The sequence below is a fragment of the Bidens hawaiensis genome, unplaced genomic scaffold (genome assembly GCF_021521415.1).
Source record: "Bidens hawaiensis isolate Kalapana, Puna unplaced genomic scaffold, B.hawaiensis_p1.1 tig00036332_1, whole genome shotgun sequence".
Classification (NCBI taxonomy): Eukaryota; Viridiplantae; Streptophyta; class Magnoliopsida; order Asterales; family Asteraceae; genus Bidens; species Bidens hawaiensis.
The window spans coordinates 120,595-135,321 of NW_027496333.1; the positions used below are offsets into that span (position 1 = coordinate 120,595).

Sequence of the window (14,727 nt, forward strand, 5' to 3'; positions counted from 1 at the left end):
TCTTGGTGACTTGACCAAACCCAAAGTCAACTTTCCCAAAATAATAAATGTATGAGATAACTCAATAAATCTTAAAGAAACTTAACCAAGTATGTAGTTCTATTGTTTTAGAACTAACAACGTCCGTTAATCGAGTGTTCGGTTTAGTCGGTCCAAACTTTGTTATAGGATCAAGTTGGATTCAACATTCCGAATACTTTGTGAAAATAATTAAAATCAGTTTATAAAGTATTTTTAAAGAAATATATAAGCTTTAATGGTTAAAAACACACTTGTGTGTCTTAAGCGAGTAAACTTGGTTTAGTTCGGTTTGGTTCGGTTTTTTATCTTGGAATAAGGCCAAGAATGGTTACCACATGTCCAAACATCATAGAACTTGTAAAATAATTTATAAATAATAATACCAAAGTTTTACATACAAAAAGTCAACAACAAAGTCTTTAAACGAAAGTTCGGTTTCCGGTTCGGATCTTGTTTCGGGATAAGACCGAGGTTAGATTCTACAAACCCATAACCATGGAACTAATTAAAATGATTTTAGAAACTCAAATCTTATATAAAACATGTTTATACAACTATTTAAACAAACTAGTAAACAAGAGTTCGGCTTCCGGTTTGAAGCTATTTACGGAATAACCGAGGCTAGTCTCTACAAACCCATAACCATGGAACTCAAAATGTAAAATAAAACTAAGATGAGCAGAAGTTAAACAAGTATAACCAGTTTGATAATTAGATGCGGAAAATATATATAATCAAGGACTACTACGAGTCCTCCATGTAGCTTTGTCTTATGGGCCGGACACTTAACCGACCGAGACCAGAGAAATGGCCACCGAAGGTACAAAGGGTGCTATTATATATATGTTGTATAACAATCTTCAAGTATAAATAAGTGTTAACAAGTTGATTATAATGTAAGACTATGGTCAGTTTGACTTTGGAAAGTCAAACTGACAAAAAAAATATGAAGAACACCTTTGAATGCTTGAGAATTGGAAGAGAAAGAGATGAATGAGCAAGGATTAATGAAGGGGATAGGGGTGTATATATAGAGTGGGTTGAAAGGGTCAGGTGTGATATCAAGGTTTGCATGCAAGAGGGGTCAAGACAAGTCACAAAACAACAAAAAAAATAAAAAATAAAAAAATGGGCTGCTGGTCAGCACGTCGGTTCGCGTCCGGAAGTTCGTTTTTGATGTATCTTGAGCATTTTAAGTCCGTTTTCGAATCCGTAAAAGGGGGTTTTCAAATTAGACAAGCGGGAATGTTTTAGTAATATAAAATCCAATATTTTATATATTTGAAATGTTCGGGATATAAATCGGGTCAGTTTACAACATAAAAAAAATACAAAATAAATACAATTTGACCCGAAATCGAGGATTGTCACAGTAAGGTCCTGAACCTGGTATTTTACTCACTTCTATTACCAACAGTAAGTAGATATACTAGCTTAAAACTCGCACATTGTACATAGACACGGCACAAAACTAGTTGATATTGTTGGACTCATTATAATATTATGGAAATCGGTAGCTATTGCTTCTCTAGTACGTGAAAGAAAACCTGTGCATTGCAGCGGGCCTTCGGTACCATATTAAAAAGTTGGTTTACTATATTAAAAACTTGTGGGTATTTTTGTATAACTTAATGGAACTTGAAGGTAAAAAGTTGTGAGGTTAACTGTGTAACTTAATGAAAGTTGTTGGATACTATATGTAAAAGGTGAGTGGACTCTGGAGTTAAGTGCGTATGTAATTAATGAAACTTCATAAAATTACTAGGAGTATTCAATATTACCGCGTGCATATATTATACATGGATTTTAAAAATACACTTTTAATATATATTATAATATAAGGTATAATACAATTTCTTTTTTTTTAAGAATGTATTCTCTTTTAGGAGTAAATAGATTAAATTATTATTTCTTTCAAGAATATATGTTTTTTGATTTTCTCTCTCAAAATAATGCACTAAATACTTTACACTTAACGTTTATCGCATATTCGTTCGTTTGATACACGGATATTAAAATTAATCATTAAGTTGAATCATATACAAGATATATGATGGCATTTTTGTCTTTTTAACGTCTCATTTAATTGATCTTTAGATGAAATAAAAGCTTTTAACCTCCTTTTCAGCAAGTTTCTCTAGTTTTTCACAAGGAGTTGGTTGTATTCCAAAGAGAGAGCTCATTTATAGACTTTTCCCTACCTGGAATTAGCCTATTGAACAAAGATCATATCATAATTCATAAGTATGCTCCTCTCTCTCTCTCTCTCGAATCACCAAACCGAACCCGCTATTGTTCACATCCACGTCAAATTATTAAATCCGCAACTTTATTATAACCTATCTATTAAAAAATATAACATAATTTATACAATATCATATAAAATATAAAATCATTTGAACACATCCTTAACATGAAAGTCTATCGATTCCAAAGAAGACAAAAGTATTTACATATAAAGCTAGGCGACTCATGTGCTATTGAAATCTCTAAATAACAAAAATCTATCCAACCAACATTAACTCAAATTCCACATAACCCGACCCAAAACCCGTCTTACTCACACGCTCTAATATCATCTATAACATCCATAGCCTTGATCCTATCGATATCAAAGTTAATAGTCGGAACAGACGACGGTCTCTTGATCGGAAACGGGTCCCGCTTTATTTCTCGGGTTGGGGAATAACTACAACTTTTAGTTAGCCTGTATTGCTGGCTTAACCGGTCTCGATCAAACTCTTGACTTCTGCTTATTACAGGGGTCGGTTTTCGTTTGATAACATCTCGAAGCATTTCTTGGTCTTCGGTTGTGAGTGTCGGTGAGGGGGAATCGGGCCGCTTCACTGAGAGTTGGATTCGTTTTTGATTTGGGGAACGGATAGGGGATTTTGCGGGTGATTTTGTGTCACCATTTACTGCTTTTGATAGGCAGACGAGATGGTGAAGCAAAACGACTAGTTTAAGGATGCATTCTTCGGTTTTCTCTTTATCCGCGTGATGGAGGGTCTCTATCTTTAACGAGTCAACCAGGCATGACGGATTTCGGTGTGCCTCTGACCTACAGAAGATTAATTAGCTGTTTTAATGAAACCTTATAATGCATTTTATCTGAAAACAAAATTTATATATACTTGAGATAGTATAACTATTGTAATCATCTTTGCTCAATCTCCAACTTACCCTGCATTTGCCCATTCTCCAACCCAGCCAAAGCCATGATGAGCTCTGTATTGACATGGTGCAAGAATAGTGGTTAATAAATAAATAAATAACAAAAATAGAGCTTCAACTAGTTTTAATATAAAGCTTGACTAGGCTCCTGAGTCTATAATTTATACAACTTTTATTTTATATTCTATATAAACACATAAATACACGCGCGTGCACACACACACACACACACACACATATCTATAGCAATTATACATGTATATAAATAGAATACTTAAATCATTAATAAGTAACAAGCGAGCCGAACTCGAGCTTTTGAGCTTGCAACGAGCCCAGCACAAGCTTCCTTAACTTGGAGTCGAGTCCATGTTTAGATAAGCTTGGGCTCGGCTCGTTTACCATAATTGTAACAACGTAAAATTATCTTTAAGCACCCGTGATTATCTGATTAAATCATTTTCTTTTCTGTACGGGTGCAAACGAGTTGAGCTGCTCACGAGCTACTCGAGATTGGATCAATAAGAAGCTTGAAATGAGCCAAGCCTTATCGAGCCCAAGCTTCAAATAAAGCTCATTTAGTTATTGAGCCCGAGCTTTATATGGGAAAATCATTCAGAATTCTTTTGGAATTCTATGCATTATTTCACACTGCACAGCCAAGCTTTAGCTCGTTTAAGATGCTGCACATGAAATGAGCTCGAGCTCGGGAAAAAGAGATTGAAACTAGCTGAGCTCAAGCTCTTGTAAATCAAAACGAGCCGAGCTCAAACCTAGTCAAGCTCGGGCTTGGCTCGTTTAAACCCCTAATTTTCTGTATTAGATTCTCAAGAAGCCATAACCACTTTGAATATGCACACTAAATACCGATTATACAGTGTTTCACAGTTTTTCATGCTAAGTTGACGTTTAGATGTGTACTTAACCAATTATTGAGACATCAAGTCATAGAATTCCAATTGAAGTGCATGCCAGAAACTGATTACGTTATGATAACGGCATTCCGGTTAATTGAGAAAAATGTAAGATTAATTAATTGCCCATTATCTCATTATGGATTCTGATTCTTTAAGTCATAATAATCACTTTAAAATACACACCCAAAAGGGCCAGGTCTTTTTGAAATTCCAGACAAAGAATATTATTATAAGACCAAGAGCATAAGAGTAAAGAATAACTTGGTTGTGTTTGTTGCAATTGGAACAAGCCACTGCAGAGTTTTCTCCATCTCTGCTTTAAGTCCAGGAATGGTAAGCTGCAATCATAAACAAAAACAACTTATTACACATGTAAAGCAAATAGCAAAACATTGATAATATCATAGCAAGTGTTTGAAACAGCAATGTTTAATTTTGTTGTTCAAATCTTTAAAACAATATTCCCACAAAAGCTGTTAGTACAACTTTTAGTTTAAAATTACTAATTATTAACAATTTAACATAATTATATATATTCTTTTACATTTTTGGCAACAATTACTTTACTATCCAGAACAAATTTCTTGATCCCAATTTTATAACAACCATATAATAGAACATTTTCTTCTATCGGTATATGCTGTTTAATAATGAAAATGCCTTATTTTACACCGACAAAATTCGTTATAATATTTTGTCCTTTCACGTGTACGATGGGCCAGTTGGATAAAAATGATGCAAATTTAAAACCCTAAATCGCAACCATATCTATAATATAAAAAAAAAAATAGACAGCACATTGGACTAAAGAATCTATTAAATGCAAATTAAAAATGCGCAAAAGCAAATTAAGCACGATTACCTCTTCCTTTGGGTCAAACGAATGTATTTTGGAACGCATTGCTGACTTAATATTAGGTGGCAGTCCTTGGTACAAAGAATCCCTAGTACTCTGAGGCACAAAACCTGAGCGGGTGACCTGATATGTATCATTAAATACTTCATTACTTATATTTAATACAAACTTCTATTATTATTGTTATTATTATTGTTGTTGTTAAAACATCAGGAACTTCCTATCAAACAAAACATCTGAAAGAATAGAAACTCACAAGTGTATCTATCTGAGTAATAATATTAGCATAATGAAGAGAAAGACCAGCAGCTCCCAGTTTCTGTCGGTTGCTTTTTACTGGTGTTTGTGTATCTGAAATAGCACTCAGAAGGTAAACAATAATAATATATTCCTCAATTAAAATCAAAATTAGTTGAGTTGCTCTTTTTGGATACCTACCAGCTGTTCCAAAAGCATTATGAATCTCCATGTGTATGAAATGCACAATGTCTACAAGTTGCTCCATTACCTTAAAATTATAAATAATTAGTTAAATATTGCAACCCTTGCAAGTTATTATTTGCAATAAAGTAACACTTATTACCTCTTCCAAGACCTTGGACCAAAGTGACTTCTTTTGCAAGCTTCTCACGTGCTTCTTTTGACTTTTCAATTCTGCCCTCAAAATAGCAAGGCTGTCACCTTCATATAACATCCAATGGGTTTTAGATTAAAATTACATACTTAAGTCAAAACTTGAAAAGCAAATGCTGGTGCATTCAACTTTATCGAGCCATAAGAAAAATGAATTTGAAAATAGAGAATAATAATAATTATCATAACAGTTATTACTCCGGCCAATGGTTACCTCTTGGAGGAGCGTCGGGATTCTCCTCTTCTATTTGCTTACGTTTAAAATCTTGTTTAAACCGGTCCAACGTGTGTAGCTCATGATACAATTCCTGCATGCAAAATACTTTACTCTCTTTTCAAACAAGACACACAACACACACACACACACACATATGTATGTCTATATATCTACACATACGAATGCATGCATGTATATATACACATACACACACAAATATAGAGTTATACACACAAACACATATATGTAGGGGCGCTGCACGCAGAACAAATTTTTAAGTAGAAAACCGCAATAAGAAATTATACGTAATGCTGATAAGATGTAGTAGAAGAGAGAAAGATAGACAGTTATGTTGTTACATAACCACAATATGTATCACATTTAAAATAATGAATACAAGTGTATATGCAGTTTCTACTTAAAGTAGGTTGTGCATTGAACCCCAACGCACCTATATATGTGTGTGTGTGTGGAGAGTTCCAATAAGAACTATAAAAACCATTTGGGGAAGCACGCAACATATTTCACATGCTGGTGTGAAACTTGGATTCATATGAAGGGAATTTAAATGCATCAAATTTCCACTCCTGCATTTGACAGGGGTGGCTCACATACACAAACATATACATATATATTATTGAGGTACTATACTCACATCTCATTAATCTTTTTTTTTTCATCTTTTAAATAAGCTTCAGAGTTATTGCTTCGAATTAAAGTACTACACCATCTTTATTAGTTTAATGAATTCCATGATACACTTTATAGTAGTACTGACTGCTATTATCCTTGAAATATCTTTTATCTTTACTATTTTGTGTTCCCTTTCAAATATGCAAAACATATAGCACGGAGTTGTTGTAAAAGAGAAACAAATACTCACTGCAGTATACTGAACCAAATTCTTCAAATGCTCCATGGTGGTTTCTGCTTCTTCTTTTAGTTGTTTCTGGGGAGTCAGTTCTGATTCCAATCTAAACAATACAACAAAGACACTAGCATCATGCACCAATCATATTCAACAAAACAGATTTATGCTATTCAACAAAATTAAATTTATGCTGAGGTGGCAAAAAGGATCGGTTGGGTAATGGATCAATAAACTCAAAATAGGTATTCTTCAATACAAGTCAGATTGAATAACTGAAACACTTTTGTCCATTTTGTTTTATTTTTTTAATTAATTAATTAGTGTGTTGAATAAGATTTCAGAAATTAATATTATTTGGATAACAGTATACTCTTTAGAAAAAAATGGTTTAGAAAGTTTGACTCGTTCCCTTTTAAGAAAATTTCTTTTACCTGTTTGACATGTTACCCATATGACGAATTCATAAGCAAGTGGGTCAAATTGCCAGAGGGTGGCGTCATTGATTCGAAAATCGGTTTACTCGATTTGTTTTTAAATATTTTTGCTCTAACCAAAAACCGAACCAATCCGAATTAGAAATGTTGCTAACCGAACCGAACTAGACCAATTTATTCAGTTTAGTTATCTGATTAAACCGGTTACTATTCGGTCTATTCAAATGAATTTGGTTCGGTTATCCGAAAAAACAAGATTTGTGGAGCCGATAACTGAATAGAAAACCAAATTCTCAATTCAGATATGGATAGGAACTGAACCGAAAAACAAAAACCGAATTCACACCTTGATTTTGTTTTTTCTGTTATGGTTCAGTTAGTTTTTTTTTTTTTGCCACCTCTAATTTATGTCCACAGAAATTACTTTTCAAAATAACGCTCCAGATTGTGCCACTGAGGATCTTTGCATCGGTTACCAAAACGAACCACCTCTCCAGAAAAGATTTTTAATTCTTCCCTATAAACATAATAAAAGCAAGATCATTTAAAGCACACCACAATAAACAAAAAAAAAAGCAGTAATATATTTTATTATTGTGGGACCCACCTTTTATCAAATGCGGCAATTCTAAGAAGCTCATCCATGTCTTTTGATATCAAAAGTTGCACACCTTCTGAAGGCAAAACAACCTCTTTTAAATGTTTTATGTTATCATTTGAAAGTGATTGCATTAATGTTGCGCCTTTAACGATCGTGTTTGCAACTTCAAATGATAATATTGCTATTTTATTTCCTTTTGTTGCCACCCCCGACACAAAACCACCGCTGATGTGTAAACCTGACACACTGCTGCCAAGTGTATCCAGCACTTCTACCGCCTTTCCTAGACCAACGGTCCCCGCTTTGCCCAAAAGTGAAACCTGCAAAATGGACAGTTGGGCAGGTTAGGTAATGGTTTGAAATGGTTTGACTTCTTAATACGGGTCAGGTCAGATTGGGGTCAACACTCAACGCTTTTTTTGTCATAACTGTTTAATGAAACTGAATAAGATTCAAAACAATAATTTAAGTTTTTTTCTTTTTTGATGAAATGATTTAGGTTGCAAGCGCTTTAAGAAACTTTGGGTGACTTTTGTACATTTTCACCTATTTGTTAACTTTTAAACTTTTTGACTCTGACCCATTGAAGATAAAGCAAAACAGAGTATAAATCGACATGATTTTAAGATGCAGTTGTAATTAATCTGAAGTAACCAACGTATCTCCTTCACCAACCATTATTACTCTTACTAAGAATCGTTTATAAATACTATCTATGTGGGTTTACTTTGACAGCCTAATCATCTTACCTACAACTTGTTGCATATTTGTGTCACTTTAAATATTAAAAATAAATGAAAATGATCTACCGGGCCTTTATACATTCTAGTGTAATATGGATGTAATCGCAATTAAGCTTCACAAAGTTGACATCAGCTCATAGTGGTTTTACTTTCGGTACTCATATATGACCAATGATAGCACTTCTCTCTCTATTTATACTCATTCAGTGTGTTAAACAGACAAAAATGGCATTGCTTCATTCAGAAGAAATTTGAAGAATGTTTGGAACCATATGATATGGGAGATAGTTTCATTGGTCAGTTATCTCAAAAGAGATCTAGGGCTCGCTTCCTAATATGAGCATACTGTCATACAGAATGGGAAATAGTTTTGGAGGTCTTTAATGTTTAGGATTACACGATATCTTCTATACGTCTTTTTATTTAGCATTGCTTCATTCTTACATTGATTCTTTTATGCATGATATACTCAATGCATCATCTTTAATGACAAATCTTTCTAATACTTCTATACCAAAGTAGATTCACACATTCTTCATGCTTAGCTTAGAAATTAAGACAACTCAAGTCATTGGTTATTATCTAATAATATTAACAACTCAAGTTAAGACATTGACAAGCATACTTCGCTTGACAAACAAAATAATTGAAAGAATTTATCACCTTATTAACTAATGATATTGTCAAATACCTTTCAAGTAGATGGTCCCTTTAAACAACATTTAAAATCTTGAAACTCCTAAAAGCTAATATTGTGAGGAATTTACAAACCTAGACTTCATGATACCAATATCAAAGATTATTGCAGGTATGTATAAGTTTCCAAAAGCTATATAGAGAGTACACAACTGTCAGTAACTTATGATCAAAATGTCAACAAAGTCACATTACCAGTCATGCATACATACCTTTGACACCGCAGCCAGATTTGGCTTGGTTGGCCTTGATTTATCAGATAAAGCCCTAGAATATCTAGGAATCCCATCATTATCATCCATCGCACCGTTCACCTCCGATTCTCTCAAAGCACGCTTATTATCACCATTTTGAGCAACAACCAAAGGCGGCTTAGATTCTTCATTCATTCGCTGAACGGGCGGCAACCCTCGAGGGCGGTAAATCACTCCAGAACCAAAACTTAATCCACGAGGAAAGCTTCCATTATCATAATTATCCTCTGTAGATCTCCTTGAGCATATTCCCCCCATCTTCTCCACCAATTAACACCTCCTAATTCATACAGAAACCCTAACAAATCAAACACCTCACTAAAAAGCTCAAGTGGAACGGGATAACTGCAATCACAAACCTAAATAGTTTACAGAAACAAATCGATGAAGAATTTAATAAAGTATTAAGCTCAAAATTGGGTAATTGAAGCAAATTAACCTAGAAATTGGATTGGAGATTGAATTGAGTGGAGTGACGATGATCAGAATTGAGAAGTGAATAGGGAAGCATATAGATATGAATCGATCGGTGAGGCTACTATACTATAGACGACGATGGAGTATCGAAGGAAGCAAGGGATAATAGCTGGAAGACGCCATGGATGATTGACTGTTCGTTCTTCTTCTTCTTTGGTCAAACCCAACTAATAACAAACAAACTTGGTATTAATTTTAAGGATGGCTAGTAATGGTCTGACGGTCATCTTCTACAACTATTTGACTTCTTTTTGTGGCTTAAGTATATTGTAATTAATTATTATAAACTAGATTTTATCCCCTAATTAAGTGGATTGTTTTACATTATTTGCTTTTAATATTTATATAGGTATATTTGGATTTTAATTTTATTTATTGTAAGATATATTTGAGCTTTGATGATAAAATGGTTTCACAAATAAATGATATGTTATAATCCAGTTTAAAACTATCTGAGTTTGGTGATACCCATTAGCTTATTATAAAATTGCTTCTTAATTATAAATAATATCTTTTTTTTAAATAAAGTAGGATATTAATTTTTAGTATACCGCTATTTTATAGGATTTTCATATCAAATATTTTATGAGATTAATTTTTAATATAATGAGATGTTATAACCCGTTTAAGAGCTATCAAGGTTTGGTGGGACCTTTACCCGTGAATTCGAGTCAAATGCGTGAGAAACCTTCATTTACAAATAAAACAATCTGATGACTTTAGAGAATGGTTGTTTTACATTTTTCGTTTTTTAATGTTTATTTTTTGGATTTTAATTTTCTTTATTGTAATAAAGTTAATAATATACTTAGGGTTTGATGATGAAAGGGTTTCATAAATAAATGATATATTAGCTATCTGGATTTGGTGACCCATGACCCGCTTATGTTTTTATTATAAAATTGTTTATTAATTATAAATAATATGTTTTTCTTTTTAAATTGGATATTAAATTTTAGTATATCCCTATTTATAGTATTTTCATATCAAATAATTGGTAAGATTAATTTTTAATTTAATTAGATGTTATAACCGTTTAAGAGCTATCTGGTTTTGGTAACACCTATACCTATGAATTTGGTTAAGTCAATGAGAGACCTTCATTCAAAAATCATGCAATCTGGTGGCTTCCATAAAATGGGGGAGCGACCACATCGCGGCACGTAAGATTTTAGAGGTTTCGTTTATATATATTATAGATACTGGGTTATAAAACGTATGATATACGGGGCTGGGTAAAAAAAAACCTGAAATTAACATCAATTATGTTTAACATACATTGACAAAAACAAAACATTAAATAAGAGGATCGAGTAGCACATTTGTAAAAGTTGTGAACTCTCTAATAAAAGCTATAATCAATTCTCTGTATAATTCAAAATCCTTTTACAAAAATATTTTCCATTTTAGCCATTGATTTTCTTATTAATATAGTTGTTGCATCTATTAACATGATTAATAATCCATCATTGCTACATCTATTAACAAAATTAATATGTAACATGTTCTAAAAGTGTAAATAAGCAATACCAATAATTTTAATGAAAATTTACATTTATAATTCATATTTGAAAAACTCATATCCACACGTTTGAATCTTTCTAAAACTCACATTATTTCTTCAAGTGCTTCTAAACCATAATCTTGATCATTTTTGCATTGCTATTAATCATCTATAAATAATATCTCCATTTAACTTCTTCTATATGCACTTAAGTCCACATTCAATTCAATTTGCACAGTTGATGTTGATCAGTTCTTCATGTAAGTAATAGAAAACATGATAAATATTAAAGCTATGAACCTGTTACATCAGGGAGAGTAGTTTCCATAGCAGAGTATGACGTAGTCGACATGCTTGTCATCTTGATCGAGTTCCCATTTATGATGTATAATTAAGGATGGTGTTAGGGTTCTTGAAAGGAACCCGGTTTATAAGAGAGGAGGCACATAAAATTGTATGTGAAATTAGGTTATGATGTTAATTTACTATCTCTATATATACACCCAATGTGAAACCCTTTATGATGTATAATTAAGGATGGTGTTAGGGTTCTTGAAAGGAACCCGGTTTATAAGAGAGGAGGCACATAAAATTGTATGTGAAATTAGGTTATGATGTTAATTTACTATCTCTATATATACACCCAATGTGAAACCCTTTATTAGCTCGTAAGGGTAATATGGTCCATCAACAATCACCAAATTAATATATAATAAGGTATAATTAATTATTTTGATCTATTATTATATAAATGACTATGATGATCATATAAGTAAATATATAAAATATATTTATTCTTACATTCTCCCATTTGGCCGAATGATCATTTATTATGAGTATTAGATAAACCTGATCAAGAGTTAACACTCAATTTAGCTTTAAACTCAAATTGGAGCAGAGAAATATAGTCATTGAATTAAACATCATCTCAAGACCCCTATTAATCATGTTGCAGTCTTTATTTAAAACCTAAGTAGTTATGATCAAAATTTTCAAGTAAGCCCTTCAGAACGTTTGATTTGTATTATTATTTGTCTATGTGTCATTATGCATGCAGAACATATTAAGAGACATACAAAAACAAAACTGAGGAAAATTAATAATTAGTCATTCACAGTATGATATGCAATTATACATGTCACCAGTAATCATGTCTTAATTATTAAGCGCTTACATAAGACTTATGGGTGATAGACTTTTAGTTATCGGATCCTTAAGCATATCATAAATGTATTCGATATGAAAATTTAGTTTCCTCATTTCGTTCATAAACGGATAATTGATTTCATATCGAGATTTTAATGCAGCATCTCTCGAATTGTTACTGTTTGAGAAAACATGGTAGCTGACTTTATCACAGGAAGTCTTCAATATACAATTTATATGGAGCTAATAAACTTATGAGTCCGCTGATAAATATTTAACAACATCTATTGATAATTGCATTTGTGATTAATCAACATATTATGTCATTATAACTTAGGTTGTTATCAGTTCATTATAACTCATCTATGAGATAGATTTATCTGGTGACATAAGAATATATCCCAAAAATGTCATTTTCTTATATTTGAATATGACAAAGTTTAGAGTAATTAACCGGTTTAAAATCTCACTTCTTCATTTAAATTATAGTATTTCGTTTCCTTTAAAATATCTTAACACTCTTTTAGATGCTTCACATTAATTTAGACATATCTAGTGTGTTGCAATTTGAGTAATACCTAAACGAGTATAGACTTGAATCTACATAAGGCATCTACTCTGTGACATTCATCATTTTTGTTTTTTAATAAATTGTATTTGTTTTATTATCCGTATTATAATCGGATCTCCATATTTGTTAAAGACGTCAAAATATTAGTTATGTCTTTCGGTTTTGCCCGTATTGTGTCAATAAATCCTTAAAGAATCAAATATGTACGTTTTTAACCCTACACTATAACCCCTACCACATTTGCCCTACAACATAAGATCAGGGGCATATGTGTAAATATTTTAAAAACAATATTCCTTCTTCTTCTCCCTATCTTCCCCGTCGAACCAGCCCCCCCCCCCCCCCCCCCCCCTCCCCTTATCAGTTTTGTTTCGGTTAAGCTGAACATCAAGCTAATTAATTGAATCAGCGATCATTGCAAACCTTAAATCATCGAGTAACGGCTGGACAATTAAGTAAATTAATCAAAATCACGAGAACTATGGTCGCGGATCCGTTTGATCTTGCTAGCCTATAAATACGAGCCTAAAATCCAATTAACGAACACTACACCATCGTCTCATTGTTACGAAACGAAACCCTATCCTAATTGCATCGCTGTAACAGTTCTGGACCACATTTGATTTCAGCATAAGGCGAAACCCTAACTCGCCGTTCTCATATAATCCGTAATCATTTCAGGTAATTGTAACATGCATTGTGATCGCGATTTAATCCTTTTCAAAACCCCTTTGTCAACTTTGATTGACAGAGGGTATAAGATCCGATTGTAAATTCTAGGGTTCATAATGTTAGGGGTTTGTTTGATTAGCTGGTTAAATGTATTTGTTTCGGTGTTTATTAACGAGTTAGACCCCCTTCTAGCCAGTGCATATTACGATGAACACTTGATCTGGCCAGGGGCACAGGTTCGACCCCCTTCTGGTCTGGTTTTTTGGTATTTTTTTTTGTTTGTCTTGTTTAATTAATATAAAAACTATATTTACATTAAACCATATTTCGTTACACTCGTTTAAACAAACCAAACTCCGATAAGTTTCTAAAATAAATTTCATATAATACATATATACACACAAACACACATAATCATTTATATATATATATATTTATATATATATATATATATATATATATTTAACATTAAAAATAAAAATCATAATAATAATAATAATAACCATAATAATAATAAATGTGTTCTTATCTATGTTCCTTGATTAACTAAATTGAACCCTGTTAAAAACTATTTTAGATTACATAAAGCATTTTCATATATCGGTATATATATTATATAAAGGGTTTTATTTAATAACCAAATATGACTTTTTAATTATTTTCTAATGATTAAAATTAATAAAATTTAGTTACATCTTTATCAATTTCTATAAACTACAACTAATACATAAACTGCAAGACCGTTATAAATCCATCCCCTTGTGTCTTGTTCGTTTATTTCGTTTAGGTATTTATTTTATTTACGCTTTAATAATTAGGACAAATTATCAGGAATTATCGCGGGACCAACTAGCTTGCTCTAATCTTCACCATCGTCTAGTTACCGTTTTCCTTATTCCTAGTGAGTTCTTCATAACCCCATTTTTAACGCTTTATAATGTTT

General features: G+C 32.4%; 1 protein-coding gene across 1 annotated transcript; it reads right to left on the reverse strand.

Annotated features, from left to right (window-relative positions):
* Nucleotides 1–2,391: 2,391 nt before the first annotated feature.
* Nucleotides 2,392–9,692, reverse strand: LOC143588353 (protein PSK SIMULATOR 1-like). Its single transcript, XM_077069377.1, has 12 exons — nucleotides 9,373–9,692; nucleotides 7,728–8,041; nucleotides 7,545–7,637; nucleotides 6,699–6,789; nucleotides 5,813–5,906; nucleotides 5,549–5,646; nucleotides 5,404–5,473; nucleotides 5,222–5,316; nucleotides 4,972–5,088; nucleotides 4,371–4,447; nucleotides 3,205–3,249; nucleotides 2,392–3,082 (listed from the first exon to the last, which is right to left on the reverse strand). Exons 1-12 carry the CDS (start codon nucleotides 9,670–9,672, stop codon nucleotides 2,578–2,580), a joined length of 1,899 nt encoding a protein of 632 aa, XP_076925492.1. The 5' UTR covers nucleotides 9,673–9,692; the 3' UTR covers nucleotides 2,392–2,577.
* Nucleotides 9,693–14,727: the final 5,035 nt, after the last annotated feature.